Source organism: Schistocerca cancellata, chromosome 2 (genome assembly GCF_023864275.1).
Source record: "Schistocerca cancellata isolate TAMUIC-IGC-003103 chromosome 2, iqSchCanc2.1, whole genome shotgun sequence".
Classification (NCBI taxonomy): domain Eukaryota; kingdom Metazoa; phylum Arthropoda; class Insecta; order Orthoptera; family Acrididae; genus Schistocerca; species Schistocerca cancellata.
The window spans coordinates 860231473-860246981 of record NC_064627.1 but is presented as its reverse complement, the minus strand read 5'-3'; the positions used below and the strand labels follow the sequence as shown (position 1 = coordinate 860246981).

The following is a 15509-nucleotide window of genomic DNA, read 5'->3' as shown; positions in this document are numbered from 1 at the left end:
GAGATTCGTAAAATATTGAAAAACATGGAATGGCCGCCCCAATCCCCTGACTGTAACCCAATCGAGCTGCTATAGGATGAATTGGACAGGAGAATCCAAAAACGGGAAATCATGAGTGAGGCCACAATTGTGGGAGGTCCTGCAGCAAGAATGGAGATTAATTCCAACTGAAACCTTGGCAAAACTGATGCAGCGCATGCTGAGAGTGTGCAAGGCAGCGATGAAAACAAAGTGTGGCTATGAAACTTCCTGGCAGATTAAAACTGTGTGCCCGACCGAGACTCAAACTCGGGACCTTTGCCTTTCGCGGGCAAGTGCTCTACCATCTGAGCTACCGAAGCACGACTCACGCCCGGCCCCCACAGCTTTACTTCTGCCAGTATCTTGTCTCCTACCTTCCAAACTTTACAGAAGCTCTCCTGTGGACCTTGCAGAACTAGCACTGAAAGAAAGGATATTGCGGAGACATGGCTTAGCCACAGCCTGGGGGATGTTTCCAGAATGAGATTTTCACTCTGCAGTGGAAGGCAAAGGTCCCGAGTTCGAGTCTCGGTCAGGCACACAGTTTTAATCTGCCAGGAAGTTTCATATCAGTGCACACTCCACTGCTGAGTGAAAATCTCATTCTGGAAAGTGTGGCTATTTTGAGGAATCGAAAATTTAATTGTTGCATCTTCCTGTGTATTATTTGAGCTTAATAAACATTTGGAAAACAACAAAATGCATTTTTATACTGTATTTCCTTTCCATTGTCTATAATTACTAGGTGCTTCCAAACTTATGGAGGGTAGTGTATTTCACTGTTTTCTCAGGGAAACTGTTTTCCAATATCCTCACGAAGGTATCATGAAATAGGTTAAATTTTAAAGTAGCATCAGGTTCCCTGTACACCTCATCCCAGTCCAAGTGTTGCAAACTTTCCCTAAAATTTTCAGTTGTTAAATCATTAATTGAACACACTATTTTGGAGTACTGCTTTGCATTACTGTATGGAGCTTTGTCATATACTGTATCTAGCTGTGCATCATGATCAGACAGACTATTCTTAACAGGAAAAGCTTTTGTTTGATTGAATTTATCTTGGTCTATGAAAACATTATCTATTAGTGTGCTGCTTTCCTGTACCACCTGAGTAGGAAAATCAATAACTGACATCAAATTGAAAGAACCAAGTAATACTTCAAGGTAAAGGTTTCTATTGGTCTCTTTCAGAAAATCTACATTGAAATCACCACAAACAATATTTGTGTCCCTCTCTGTCTGATAGATAGCACAACAAAGAATCCAAGTTTTTCAAAAATAGCTGAAAATTTCTCAATGGGGGCCTACACATGGCTACAATTATAAAAGTACAATTATTTAGTTTATGCTCACACACACATGCTTCTGTATTTTGCTATAAACAAAATTTTTTAGTTTCCAAATTTTTCACACTGTGACAGATTTTAACATATATGGCAACTCCTCTTTCCATTGTGTCTCTACTTACATGTGCTGAAAGCTTATATCCACCTACATTTACCATTTCATACCGGTGACTACATGATGTTCAGGCAGGTATAGTACATCTGTTCCACCCTCAGTTTCTAAATCTTATAACCAAACAAGAAGCTCATGTACTTTGTTTTTTAATCCCCTGATATTCTGATGCAATATACTAACATATTTTTCACTGTGCTTGTATAAGAATCTTGTGGTGCACTAAAATTATTTTTCACTGTACTGATAAGAGAATCTTGTGATATTTAACATCTCTAGTAGCTGCCTGTCTGAGCTATGTGTTCTCAGACTATGCGATACTGGTTGAGGACATTTTAACCAGCTCAAAGTTGGGGAAATTACAAGTGCAGAAATGAAGTATGATGGAAAACCTATGTTTTTTTGAAAATTATTTTTAAAAATTCTCATACAAATGGTCACAAGTGAAGGCTGTCAGTGGAAACTGTAAAGAGACAAAGACTGAAGTAAATCATAACAAAATAAATTTTAAATATATTTGCTTCAAATGTTCCTTCACAAAAGAAAACCAAAGAATGTTGCTGTCATTCAGTTGTTTTACTGCTGCAAAGATGAATGATGTTATTAGACTAGTCATGGTGGAAAGCAACTAAAATCACTAAAACCCAGCTTGGTCCAAATGTGTGATGGAATCCCTGTCAGGCTATGCATGGAATTTGCAAATTAATTTGCTGCAATCTTGACCATGATTTACCAAAGATATTTCGAGCAATTTGAAATCACCACAGATCACACTAAATGTGCAACAAGGACAGCAGAACTCCTCTGCAGAACTACTTCCATATACCACTTATCTACATTTGTAACAGAATTCTAGAACATATTCTGAGTTCAAATATAATGGAATACAATCACCTTCCCCCTCCAAAATTACTATGAATTCTAAAAACATTGATCCTGTCCAACACAACTTGCACTCATCAGCCATGTTATTTGGAGTGCTATGGATAGAGATAATCTGTTGGATTTGATGTTCTTAGACTTTAAAACAGCTTTTTGTTCAGTAACACACCAAAGTCTGTCAAATAAATTCCATTTGTATGGTATGTCTAATCAGATTTGCAACTGTGTTGAAAATTTCTTGACGGGCAGAATGCAACACATTATCCTGGATGAAAAGGAAGTGCAATATCCCCAATATTATTCATGTTAGGTGTCGTGGTCTCACTGGATTGAATTAATATAGTTTCATACTTACCATACCAGATGCAGTTGTCTATGGGAAAATTTTACCTATTGAAATTGTTTTAATATCCAGTTAATTTTTGGCACAATATCAATCTAGCATAAGGACAGGCAACTCCACCTTTATATAGGAAAATGAGAAGTTTTAAAGTTCATGAAATGTAGAAATATCGTAGACTTTGATTACAAGGTTAATGAGTCACAATTGCTCGGATATATGAGACAAATACAAGGAAGTAGCAAGATAGAAGCAGATTGATCATATAACCTTAGTTGTGGGAAAAGCAAATGAGAAGCTACAGTCTGCAGACCTAAAGAAATTCTGGTCATGTGTAAAGGCTGTTAGTGGCACCACAGTTAGTATCCAGCCACTCATGGACGAGATAGGAAATGAAACTGAGAGTGGCAGAGCAAAAGCAGAAATGCTTAATTCTGTTTTCAAATGTTTCTTTATAAAGGAAAACCCAGGATTATTGCCTCAATTTAATTCCTGTACCACTCAAAAGATGAGTGAAATACGGTCATATTGGTGTCAGTGGCATTGAGAAATAGCTGAAATCTTTAAAACTGAAGAAAGCTCAGGGTCCAATGGAATCCCTGTCAGAGTCTATACCCAGTTTGTGGCTGAGTTAGCCGCTCTGTTAACTATAATCTTTTGTAGATGCTGTCAACAAAAAACTGTGGCTAGTAGCTGGAAAAAGCACAGTTCACACCTGTCTACAAAAAGGGTAGCAGAAGTGATCTACCAAACTACCATCCAATATCCTTGACATCCATTTGTTGTAGAATCTTAGAATGTATTCTGAGCTCAAACATAATGAGGTATCTCGAACAGAATGACCATATCCATTACAACCATCATGGAATTGGAAACATAGATCATGTGAGACCCAACTCTCATGACGTCGTAAAAGTCATGGATCAAGACTGTTAGGTAGATGCAGTATTTCTCAATTTCTAAAAAGCGTTTGACTCAGTAGTATACATATGCCTATTATCAAAGTACGATCATATGGGGTATCAGATGAAATAGGTAACTGGATTGAGGATTTCTTGGGAGAGAGTATGCAACATGTTATCTTGGATGGGTAGTGGATAGATGTAGAAGTAACTTCGTGTGTACTCCAGGGAAGTTGTTGGGGCCCATGCTGTTCATGCTGTATATTAATGATCTTGTGGACTATATTAATAGTAGCCTCAGAGTCTTTGCAGATGGTGCAGATACCTACAGAGAAGTACAGTCTGAACGAAACTGTACAAATATTCAGTCAAACCTTGAGAAGATTTTAAAGAAGTGCAATGACTGGCAACTCGTTTTAAATGTTCAAAAATGTAAGATTGTGCACTTCACATAATGAAAAAAAATCATAGTATCCTATGAAAATAATATTGGTGAGTCACAGTTAGAATGTGTAAACTCCTGCAAATACTTGGATGTAACGCTTAGTAGGGACATAAAGTGGAACAATCACTTAGGCTCAGTCATGGTTGAACCAGATAGCAGACTTTGATTTATTGGTATAATGGAATATTAGTGAAATGCAAGCAGTCTATAAAGGACGTTGCTTACAAATCGCTCATGTGACCCATCTTAGAATATTGCTCAAGTGTGTGGAACCCCTGACAAAGAGGACTGTATGACCTGTGAGAGAGTGTCATAGAGATGTTGAAAGAACTGAACTAGAAAACTCTCGAAAATAGATGTAAATTATTCCAAGAAAGTCTACATACAAAATTTCGAGAACTGCCTATAAATGATGACTCTAAATATACTACAACCCTCACACATCACTCCTATAGGGATCATGAGGATAAGATTAGAGTAATTACAGCATGCACAGATGCATTTAAACAATCGTTTTTTTCTGCGCAACATATGTGAATGGAACGGGCAAAAGCCCTAATAACTTGTACAATGGGATTACCCTCCGCCATGCACTTCACAGAGGTTCACAGAGTACTGCTGTAAATGTATAAAATTAATGAAGTTCCAGTGCTACAAGGGATCCTTATTATATAATATGCAGAATTTGAAATGAGTTAACTCCTTTTTAAACCACTATATACTGTGGATCTCTTGAACAAAAAGTCTGGGCACAATAGTCAGAATAAAGCACAGCTCACACCTAGTTACAAGGATGGTAGCAGAAGTGAGCTACAAAACTACTGTCCAGTATTCTTGTCAGCCATATGTTGTGTAGGATTGTAGAACATTGTGAGCATAAACATAATGAGAACAGAATGAACACTTTCATGCAACCAGCAAAAATTGCAAAAATATCAGTCATGTGAAACTCAATTTGTACTTTTCTCACATGATATCCTGAAAGCATTGCAGTAGGTACTGGGAGATGAAGAAGCTTGCACAGGATAGAGCAGCATGGAGAGCTGCATCAAACCAGTCTCAGGACTGAACACCACAACAACAACAACAACAACATCCTGAAAGCCTGCAATGTTCCCCTTTAAATATACGTTTGTTCAGATACAAATTTGTCATTTTCTTGAAGTTCTGAATTGCTCCACCTATAAGTAAACTTTCTGCTTGGACTGTGCTGGAGAAGCATGATGGGCTTCATTACCACTGCAGTTGTGCTGGTGCTGGAATCTGATAAACATCACCAACTTTCTAAGGGGAAATACGAAATACTTCTCATTTTAACAATTGTTTATAAAACGTGCCAATGTACAGTCTCTTAGTAACAGGAAACATCACTCGTATGTACACTTTGAAATCCTACATCAGTCTAATGACATGTTTGACAGTTCTGTAGCTGTCCTCTGTTCTGCCATGATGTCATACTGCATTGTCACGGCATCCTCTGTACTCAGTAGCACACCATTCTACTCCAAGTCAGGATGTCAGCTCATGGAGTTTACACAAACCCCATGCAGTTACTGTAACTCATGATAATACTGCAGGTGCCATCCCAACATAAGGAAACTCAGTATGCAACCCTATAAGTCCACATGCAAAACAGATGATAAAAATCTGCAAATAGCTTTGTATTCTTAAATAAGTAACTACTATATGGTTTATATTACTGCGACCATCTTTCATTGGTTAGGTAAATGCTCTACTGGAGGGATATGTTACACCACAAGCCATGGATCAAGGCAGTATTTCTTATTTCCAAAAAGCATTTGACTCAGTATTACATAGTGCTTATTAATTATAGTGCAGTCACATGAAGTATCGAGTAAAATTTATGACTGGATTTAGAGTTCTTTAGTAAGGAAGATGTACCATGTCACCTATGATGGATAGTCATTGACTGGTGTGAAAGTCATTGTAGACAAGCAACAACAAAGAATGTTGGGACCCTTTGTGTCCATGTTGTAGATTAATGATCTGGCAGACTATATTCAAAGTAACTTAAACCCTTTTGCAGATGACACTGATATCTATAATGTAGTGCTATCTGATAAAAGCTATATAAATATTCAGTCAGATTTCAAACTTCAAACTAGTGCAAAGATTAGCAGACAAACACCATATCTCATGACCACAAAATCAATGATTCATGATTAGAAATTATTAACTCATACAAATACTGAGTGTAACGGTTGTAGGAATATGAAGTGGAATGATCATATACACTCAGTTGTAGGTAAAGCAGGTGGCAGACCAGTTCATTGGTAGAATTCTAGAGAAATGCTATCACTCCTATCAGTCTACAAAGAAGATTGCTCACAAAACACTCATGCAACTCCTCCTAGAACATTCCTGAAGTGTGTAGGTCCCATATCAAATATGGAAAACAGGGATATTGGATGGATACAAAGAAAGGCAGCACAAAAAAAAAAAAAAAATCCTCAGAAGTTGGTTTGACCTATATGAGAGTGTCATGGATTTTCTGAAAGAACTGACCTGGCAGACACTTTAAGACAAAGAAAAACTATTTCATGAATGTTTACTTCCAGGAGTATATTACAACCTACAATCTATTGCTCCCATAGGTATCATGAAGATGAGATTTGACTAATTACAGTATGCACAGAAATGTTTAAGCAATCATTAAGCCATACCTAAGTGGAACGGGAAGAAGCCCTAATAACTTAGAGAGTGGGTAGTACCCCTGCCATGCACTTCACAGTGGTTTGCAGACTATGGATGCCGATAGAGTAACAAAAATAGGTGGACAGCAATGACCAGAAAAAAGTGATAATACAGGGTTATTCATAAAGTGGACCTAGTTTAATTGATTTGTATTTTATGAAGTATAAATTGTACATGAACAGTCTGCATACCAATGACAGAAGAAAGTTTCAATGTTTTTTTAACATAGGATATATATATTTTAATGTGTCCCCCTTTTGGTGCAAAGCAAACATCTAAGAGCCACAGGTCAACCAGAGTTGTTGGTAGAGGTGGATCATAAACAGCCTCCTTAACATAGCCCCAAAAGACGAAGTCACAGAGCATGAGATCAGGAGATCTTGCTAACCAGAAGTGGAATGCCACATCTTGATTTCCCATGCAACCTGTCCAGTGCCAAAGAAGAGATTGATTTAAAAACCCTCAGATATGATGGTGCCAATGGGGTGAGCTTGATCCTGTTGCAAAATGCAGTCTTGTGAATTTTCGATAAGTTGAGGAAAAAGCCATTGTTCCAACATATCCAGGTACATTATTCCCAGTTACAGTACTTTCTGCAAAAAAGAATGGCCCATAGACTTTTGTCCACATTCAATGCCGAATTGGAAATGAAATAGCCACTGCACTGTAACCGCTGACTCACTTAACTCAAGAAAGCAGAAAACCTTCTGCTGCGTCATATCTATCTTACTCACAACTCACTATTTGTGGTAGTACCCAAGCAGCTGTTTACCCAACTATCACAATCCTAGTGGCCATTTATGCCGATAGTGGTTAACAAAACAAAATGAAACTTTGGACCTTCTTCTTTCCTTCAGTATGTAGACTATCCATGTCCCATTTATATGCTGTGCAATGCAAATTAATTAAATTTTGTCTGTCTTTTTGAATAACCCTCAATTATAAAGTTTACAGTATGTTGATAAATCAAAGCAGAAATTCTTCATTACAGCTAATGACTTATTAAAGAACTATAAATATATTTGGTGATGTGGAGACTGATAATAACAATACAAGTTTATTTGGTGATAATAATAATACAAGGTTATTTTGTGGAACCCGATAAGATACTAGATATTAAATAGAAGCTATTAAATTCTTTGTGAAGGTATTGAAAATAAGGAGCGGAATCCTTTAAAGGAACAGAGATGAGAGGTTTCCATTTTGTATGAGATAACTATAGTACTCAAGATTATATGAAAAATAGTTTTGACTCTGAGCTTGTGTTACCTCTGGCACATTAAACTTTAAGATGAGCACACATTTTCAAGTATGTTCACAACATTGTTCTAGAGTTAGGAATAGTACTTCGATCAATAGCTTTGTATGTGTTTAGGTTGGGGCTGTGGTAATTATGGTTTGAAATTTTGTAATGTATCGTGTTTGGACAGGATGAAGACTTGTAGTGGATATTGGTCAGCTACCAGAAATGTTCTTCAGTTGTGGTTACTCTTTGAGATGTAATATTATGTTCTATTCTTTATGTAAATTCAGGGATTCAGCAAGTATATGTGAGAAGTTAAAATTCATCTAGGCTGTGGCACAAATCTGGCTTCTTAGCTGTCTGGACTGCTTACTATGAATCACAGGACCTGCACATGACTCTCAGCAAAGCAAAGTACGCTTGGAGAGCTCACTGTCTGCAAGAGGCAGGTATTTGCCACAGTTTTAACTAAGCCCCTAGAATCCACACAAAAGGAAAGGAAGAATTCCTTTTTAGTAACAGATTAAGATTATCTAGTATAGCCATTACTCAGCAAGCTATAGACGTTAAAGAGATGTGTTGTCCATAGTGGTGGGAGTCTTTCCTTAATGTAATTATGAACTCAGTGTCAACAGTAAGCAAGACTAAGTTTATGTTGGATAGGAGGAGAATACGGCATTGCAGGGTTATACCTGAATATAGAAACAAGATTTTATAGAAGTAATTTCTTTACAGATTGTGAGCACATAATGTATAATTAAAAAAGTAACATTTAGATTGAGTTCCTAAGGGAAAATGGTAAAATAAATAAATCTTCAAGAACATTATACATTTTAATTCACCTTGAAACTGTTATTAAATCATTATACTTGAGCTCAAAATATTTTCTTACATTCTACAATAGATTAACATCAAGGTTATTGGATGGTAGCTTTGTCGATCACTTTTTCTGTGCTTCCTGTTGACAGGTGTGGCTTGTCCTCCTTCCAACTAGTGGATATAGTTTTTTGTTTGCATGAAAACCGTAAATATTATGATTAAAAGGGAAGCTAACTCAGCCACAAATTCGGTATAGAATCTGATAGGGATTCCGCTGGGCCCTGCAAATTTGTTCAAATTTAGCTATTTCAGCTGTTTCTCAGTGCAAGTGACACTGATATCTAATATCACTCATCTTTGCAGTGGTGTGAGAATTAAACTGGCGTAACATTCCTGGATTTCCATTTGTAAAGGCACATTTCAAAACTGACATCAGTATTGCTGACTTTGCTTTGCTGCCTTCAGTTTCATGCTTGAGCGTATGGACAAAAACTTTGATACAACTGGCAGCCTTGGCATGAACAGAGTGTCTTTGTGTTTAGTGAGAGATTTTCCTGCTGCCTCATGGTCACTAATACCATTTTCAGCATGAACATCCTCAGAGAGGCAGGTCTGTTCGCAGGGGTTAGATCCAATATATTTCTGTCATGCATGGGATTCCGAATTATCTGTTCTATGTAGTTTTCAGGGAGGGCATTTCATTTTGACCCACAGGATGTTTTGTCATGCCCACTACATCTAATTCATAGTTGGATGATTAAAATGATGATCATGATGGTTTTGCATAAAATTTTCAATTACATCTTTTAGAAGTCTGGTGGTCGATAGAAAGATACATCCTTGATACTGAGTCATGCCCAAACAGACTTACTTGCAGCTTTAGTTTCTATTTTGGTGGATTGGAGTTCCTTGTCTACTGCAACAAATAAACTACTCCCATTTCCTTTTAGCCTATCCTTTTGAAATACAAGTGAATTGTCCCCAAAAATTTCATTCCTATTAATTTTGAGTTTTAACCAGCTTTCTGTACCTAGTACTATGTAAACTCCATTGGTTTTTAGGAGCTCTTCAAACTCTGGCACTCTGTTTCAGGTGCTTCATCAGTTAATCAGTATGATTTTAATACTCTTGCATTAGAGGACATTTCTTTGAGTCTTATAATGACATTATTGCAACCATCTTTCATTGGTTAGGTAAATGCTCTGCTGGAGGGATATGCTACACCACAGGCCATGGATCAAGGCAGTATTTCTTATTTCCAAAAAGCATTTGACTCAGTACTACATAGTGCTTATTAATTATAGTGCAGTCACATGAAGTATTGAGTAAAATTTATGACTGGATTTAGAGTTCTTTAGTAAGGAAGATGTATCATGTCACCTATGTACTCAGGTGTTGCACAGCTATTGTTATTGTCTACAGCTACTGTTACCTGGAGTGGCAGGTGAGCCTCTTAATCTAAAAAAACACTTGTGTGCACCCCAGACACAGTTAACTGCCTGTGTAGCATCACCTGATGTGTAGTGCACACCCTACTGATTTAAGGGACCCTGCAGTTCTCAACTTTATGTCAGAGGTCTAGGAAGAAACAGCCTAGCTTTTCACAGAACTTTCGAAGTCACTGATTCAAATTTTCCGCTTCACTTGGAACCAGGGACCATGATTAGGTCTGGGAAAAATGCTGCAGATTGTGAACTTTGTTGAAATTCAGTGAGTGGTTGGTTTTCACAACTTTCTCTGCATGTCACTGGAGTAACACAAGTATCTCTACCCTTTTATGTTTTCCTCTCCTTTTATTGTTCTTGTATCACTTTCTCTCAAAAACCTGCTTTCAACAGCAGGTGTAAGGTTTTCACACCATTTTATTTTATCTTGTTCTGTAGGTTTTTCCACAATTTCCACAGTGTTACAAGAGAGCAAACTCCAGAGTATCTGGGTATTCAGCTTAAGATATTCAGTGCTGAGGACAAAGATGTGGACCACAAATGGAAAAAAATTCAAAAGCATGAGCATAGGCAGAGGGTGTATACAGGCAACACACAATATCCTGTTGCAGAGCATGCTGTACAACATGACAGTTATGACCTTGGTGTGTGTTTCACCACATGCGCCATCTGGGTTCTTCCCCCAAGACACAATTTTCTCAGAACTCCGCAGGTGGGAACTAGGACTACAACGTGTCCTTGGTTCTCGCCGCCCACCTTGCCTCAGTTTACATTAATTCTTTCCGTCTCAGCATTTATTCGCAATAACTGCCCCTTTCATCACTCCATTTCAGTTTTCTACATCTTTCATTTTCTGACTTGTCTATTTTTCACCATCCCTCCTCCCACCTCTGTTACATACAATGCACAGCTTTTCACTCTTATTAACTCATGCACAATGTTTAGTAGTAATCTCTGTCTTCCAACTTTAAGCTCTCAGGTTTCCAAATCTCGTCCAGTGCAGTTCCCAACAATTAGTCTTCCTTCAATCCCGTTTGGTGAGTCTTTCCTTACTCAGGGTTCTGGGTGACCTTTCTAACTGCACCCCTTTCCGTATACCTCTCCAGCCCTTTTCCTTCATCCCTCTTCCTTCCTCTTCAACTCTTCCACCAGAAGAAGGAGCGTCTGGCTCCTTATATGCTTATTGCACTTCATGTAACTTTGACCATGACTATGTGAAGCAGCACATGAATAATAATACTATATTTGAACATTTATGGATTGGTTTATCTTACATTATTTCATGTTTAGAATAATCCACCATGTATCGCATCACACAGAAACTCTACCCAAGTCATCCTATATCATCTTACAGTTACTCAAAGATGACGCTTTCGCATACAATACAGCGTCATCAGCAAACAGTCAAAGATTGTTTTCCATCCTATCCATCAGATTGTATGTATATAGACAACAAGAGAGGTCCTATCACACTTCCCAGGGGCAATCACACCTCAGATATTTAAATGGACATATTAGTTCTATAATTTGATCATCTATGAACATTTCAGTTCTTTTATTGTATTCATTTTCATTATTGTGGCTTTCTTCAAAAGAAGAACCATGGTTATTTTGCAGAATAACTTTAGCTAAAGTGAATATTTCAGTTTGTTGTAGATCAAACACATTCATGTGGTTTTCCAAAAATGATCAAATTCAGTAATGAATTTAAAAGGCAGAAATTCTTCTTTTCAGAATCTCCCTTACTGTTTGTACTTTGTGATCCCTTCAAGGAAAGAGTACATACTTATTTAACTGAAACAGCAAAAAAAATTGTTTTTTTCTTGTAATCATGTTTCACGTAGTACAGGCAATGAAGTTAGTAGAAATTGTGTGGTTTTTAACTTCAAATCAGCAAACATATTTATGTAAAAACCAGATACCTGACAGTTTATTTACTATTTCTGAAGATTATTTCTTTCCTCAGGTCTGCAAAATATCAGTTACCAGCAGGGAAATTCATCACCTGGAGCAAAAATGTTCAGCTGTGATATTTGTGGAGCGGCATACAGACATGCTGCAAATCTAACATCACACAAGAAAATACATTCTGGAGAGACATTATGTGCGCTTTGTAACAAAGTACTCAGTCGCAAATCGAACTTCCGAAGACATATGAAACTGGTGCATGGTTGTCCAGGATTTGATAGCCCTAACAGTGGTGTTGGGGGATTCCTGCAACTCTAGTATGTTGTACTCAGTGTACCCCTTTTACTCTTGTAAAAACATGTTTTGACCAAAAGAAAGTGTTTAAACATACTGAAGTGAATCCAAGAACCAGTACTTCTTTATTTCATGTAATGTGAAAACTATTTGGTTGTGCTGACTACCGTAGTTGTGACTTCAAATATTGCCGGCATACCTCAGGAGACTGGAGCACAAGCTCTTCAGAAATCAGTGAAAATGTAAAGAAAGAAATACAAACTAAATACAACATGCAAATCATAAAAATGAAAGGAGTGTAGAAGAATGTTAAGATATCCATTTTTGTTCCAAAAATAGTATATGAGTTGGAGAGCCAGATTAAGACTCCTTTCTCTAATTCTGCAGGTGATTATTTTATTACTCTACTGCCGAGAGAAATGTGCACCACTTTAGCATACATGTTAGATACATATATAGACAGACATGGACCACTCAACATTCTATTGTATTGTGAGAATACATTCTGGAAAAGAACAGACAAAAATGAGGAAATAAATCTACAGCTGATTGAAAGACACATTAACATCTCAGCAAAACTGCACTGGCTTTTGAGATGAGCTATCACGCTTTTTCTAGCTGATCAGAAATGAGACCAGTGAGAGAGAGAGCCTGAACCCTTTTCTTCAGGGAGTTGAAAGAAAGAAATACTAATTAATAGAAAACATATCAGAAGTAATGAGAAAAAGAAAACTGGTGTTTTATGGACTTTGATATTGATTAGAGACTATAGATCAACCATAAATATCTTCAAATATTTGTGAGATAAGAAGTCAACAACAAGTTGGATCCATGAAGTAAAAATATGTTTAGAAAACAGTAATATAAAAGCTGAAGAAACAATTGATAGGGAAGTCATTAGGGAAAAAGTATTAAATATGGAAGTGTTCCGGGGTAAAAGAGTGAAAAAAACTGATCTGTATTGGCTAGAAGACAGAAAGAAAAAATGAAGTGAACAGATGAAAGAGTACTGGAAGAAAAGAAGAGAAGAAAGAATAAGGAACTGTAATTGGCCCATTGTTCTTACTGGGAAGTGGGCCATTCAGGGGTAAGGGGGTGTGGGCAGGAGAAGAGGGTGGGGGGGGGGGGAGGGGAGAAGAAAGGATGATTATAGTTTATTGTCCTGTCAATGGTGAGGTCATTAGAGATGGCTAATGAATGAAGTACAAATGGAATACTTTGTCTTCTGGTGCAATATCAGTGTTCAATCTGTTAATGTTAGTGAATATTCTTTTGTATGATGATACTGAGTGCATGCAGTGAGTGAATATTCATTAACATTATGATGGTGAGTGCAGAGAAGTAACATCTGTAGTGAAGATTATACTTAGTGAGCCATCTCAATTTGTGCCCACTGCATTTAGAAATATCAGACAGTTTGGATATTTTTGGAAGTCTTTCATAAAAGAAAAAAAGGATGGCATCAGCTACCTGCTCTTAGATTTGTAAACTCGTAAATAATGTCATTTAAATCAATTTAATCAGTAAATGTAAGAAATTTCTTTTGATGATATCGTGAAAAGTTAAATTCCACATTAGACTCAATTCTAAAATGAATTGAACATTGCATAACTGTAGCAAGGATAAATTTGTTTATAATACTACAGTCAGTTTGCTAAGTATTACATAGAAATGCCATGTATATAAGTTTGTTCTTAACTCTAAATCACTATTAATCATTAGTCATCTGAATGTCAGTAAAATTTATTCTGGTGTAAATATGAATAGTTATAATTCAATGTCAATAATATTACAAATTGTACATCTTCACATAATCACAGAAGAAATATTTCATGCCAAGCAGCAGAAGACACAGATAGTTTCTGAATCAGAGAACCCCAAACTGTAGAAAATGGAATTTTACGGGAGTTAGGTAGAAATTTCATCTGGCACTTTTGATTTTGCTGTATCCTGACATGCCCTTTGGCGTGGGGTCATGTGTGACTTTTCTACTCCGTTACTGAAAAGTCGTGTTTCGACTAATCATTTCCTTTTTTTGCAGAATTGAGGATTATCTGGCATCAATCATTAGCTTTTGTGTTACATTTTGTTCTCAGCTGTGTCTGCTGCTCCCTGATAAGGGCATTAGTTCCTTCTTTTATTTGATTCTATTTCAGTTTTGGAGATCTTTTTCTTTGTAAAGGATATAAGTAATTGTATTTAAAATCTGGAATTTTACAGTATGAAAGAAATTCATATTTGTGTGATGTGCATTTGTGAGATGATTGGAATAATAGTCTAAATTTATAAGATCATATTTATGAAAGGAACAAGAAAGTGCTATAAATGATATTTGAACGAGTTATTGCAGTAGAACACCACTATGTATCTGCAGTGTAGGATCAAAAACAGCACTTTGAAAAGAGTAATGTATTACTACTTCTACTTCTCTATTAACTAATGCTTCTATTTTCTCCTTAACTCAAAAATAATCTGTACTTCTGTGACTATGCAGATAAGCCCATGTCAACATGACTATGTTTACTCTTGTGCATACCATCTGAACTGTCAGATCATGATAATAGAGCTTCCATTTACTATCACCACATGCAATTACTTTAATGTAGTATTTTGTGCTGTGCCATCCAATTTGCTGTGTGTTAGGATACGTTGTGTGAAATGTAGAAGCACAGTAATTATGCAGGGCGTCTTTATAATAACTTTCAGCAGTTAGAATTTAATGTAATAGAAAATACTCACAGCTAAATTTGTGACAGAACTAGTATTTTTTACTGAAGATGAGTTGCTTAGTTGCAGAAAAGTTTTTAATCTGTTATGGTGTCAACCCCATCTTCTCCTTATGTACATAAACTTTTGTTATCAGTCATGCTGACCACTACTGCAATTTTACTCACATGTGTGAAAGTATTTATAAGTACAATATAAGTATTCAAAGCCACTCAGGAAGTGGATGTTGATACCCAACACTATGTGTCTGTCATCTACAGAATACTGCTCTTTCTCCACATGTATTTTACTTTTAAACTGACTTTAATAT

The 15509-nt window shown here is 36.7% G+C and overlaps 1 protein-coding gene across 5 annotated transcripts in view; it reads left to right on the top strand.

Moving 5' to 3' along the window:
- The window catches only part of LOC126162801 (broad-complex core protein isoforms 1/2/3/4/5-like), a 538471-nt gene that overhangs the window by 350009 nt on the left and 172953 nt on the right, over positions 1-15509 (top strand). The window contains exon 6 of one of the 5 annotated variants that reach the window (XM_049919533.1): positions 12237-12495. The exons of the other annotated variants lie outside the window; for them this stretch is intronic. Within the exon in view, the coding sequence (XP_049775490.1) occupies positions 12237-12495 (259 nt within the window). The remainder of the gene's footprint in view (positions 1-12236; positions 12496-15509) is intronic. 5 annotated transcript variants of the gene reach the window in all.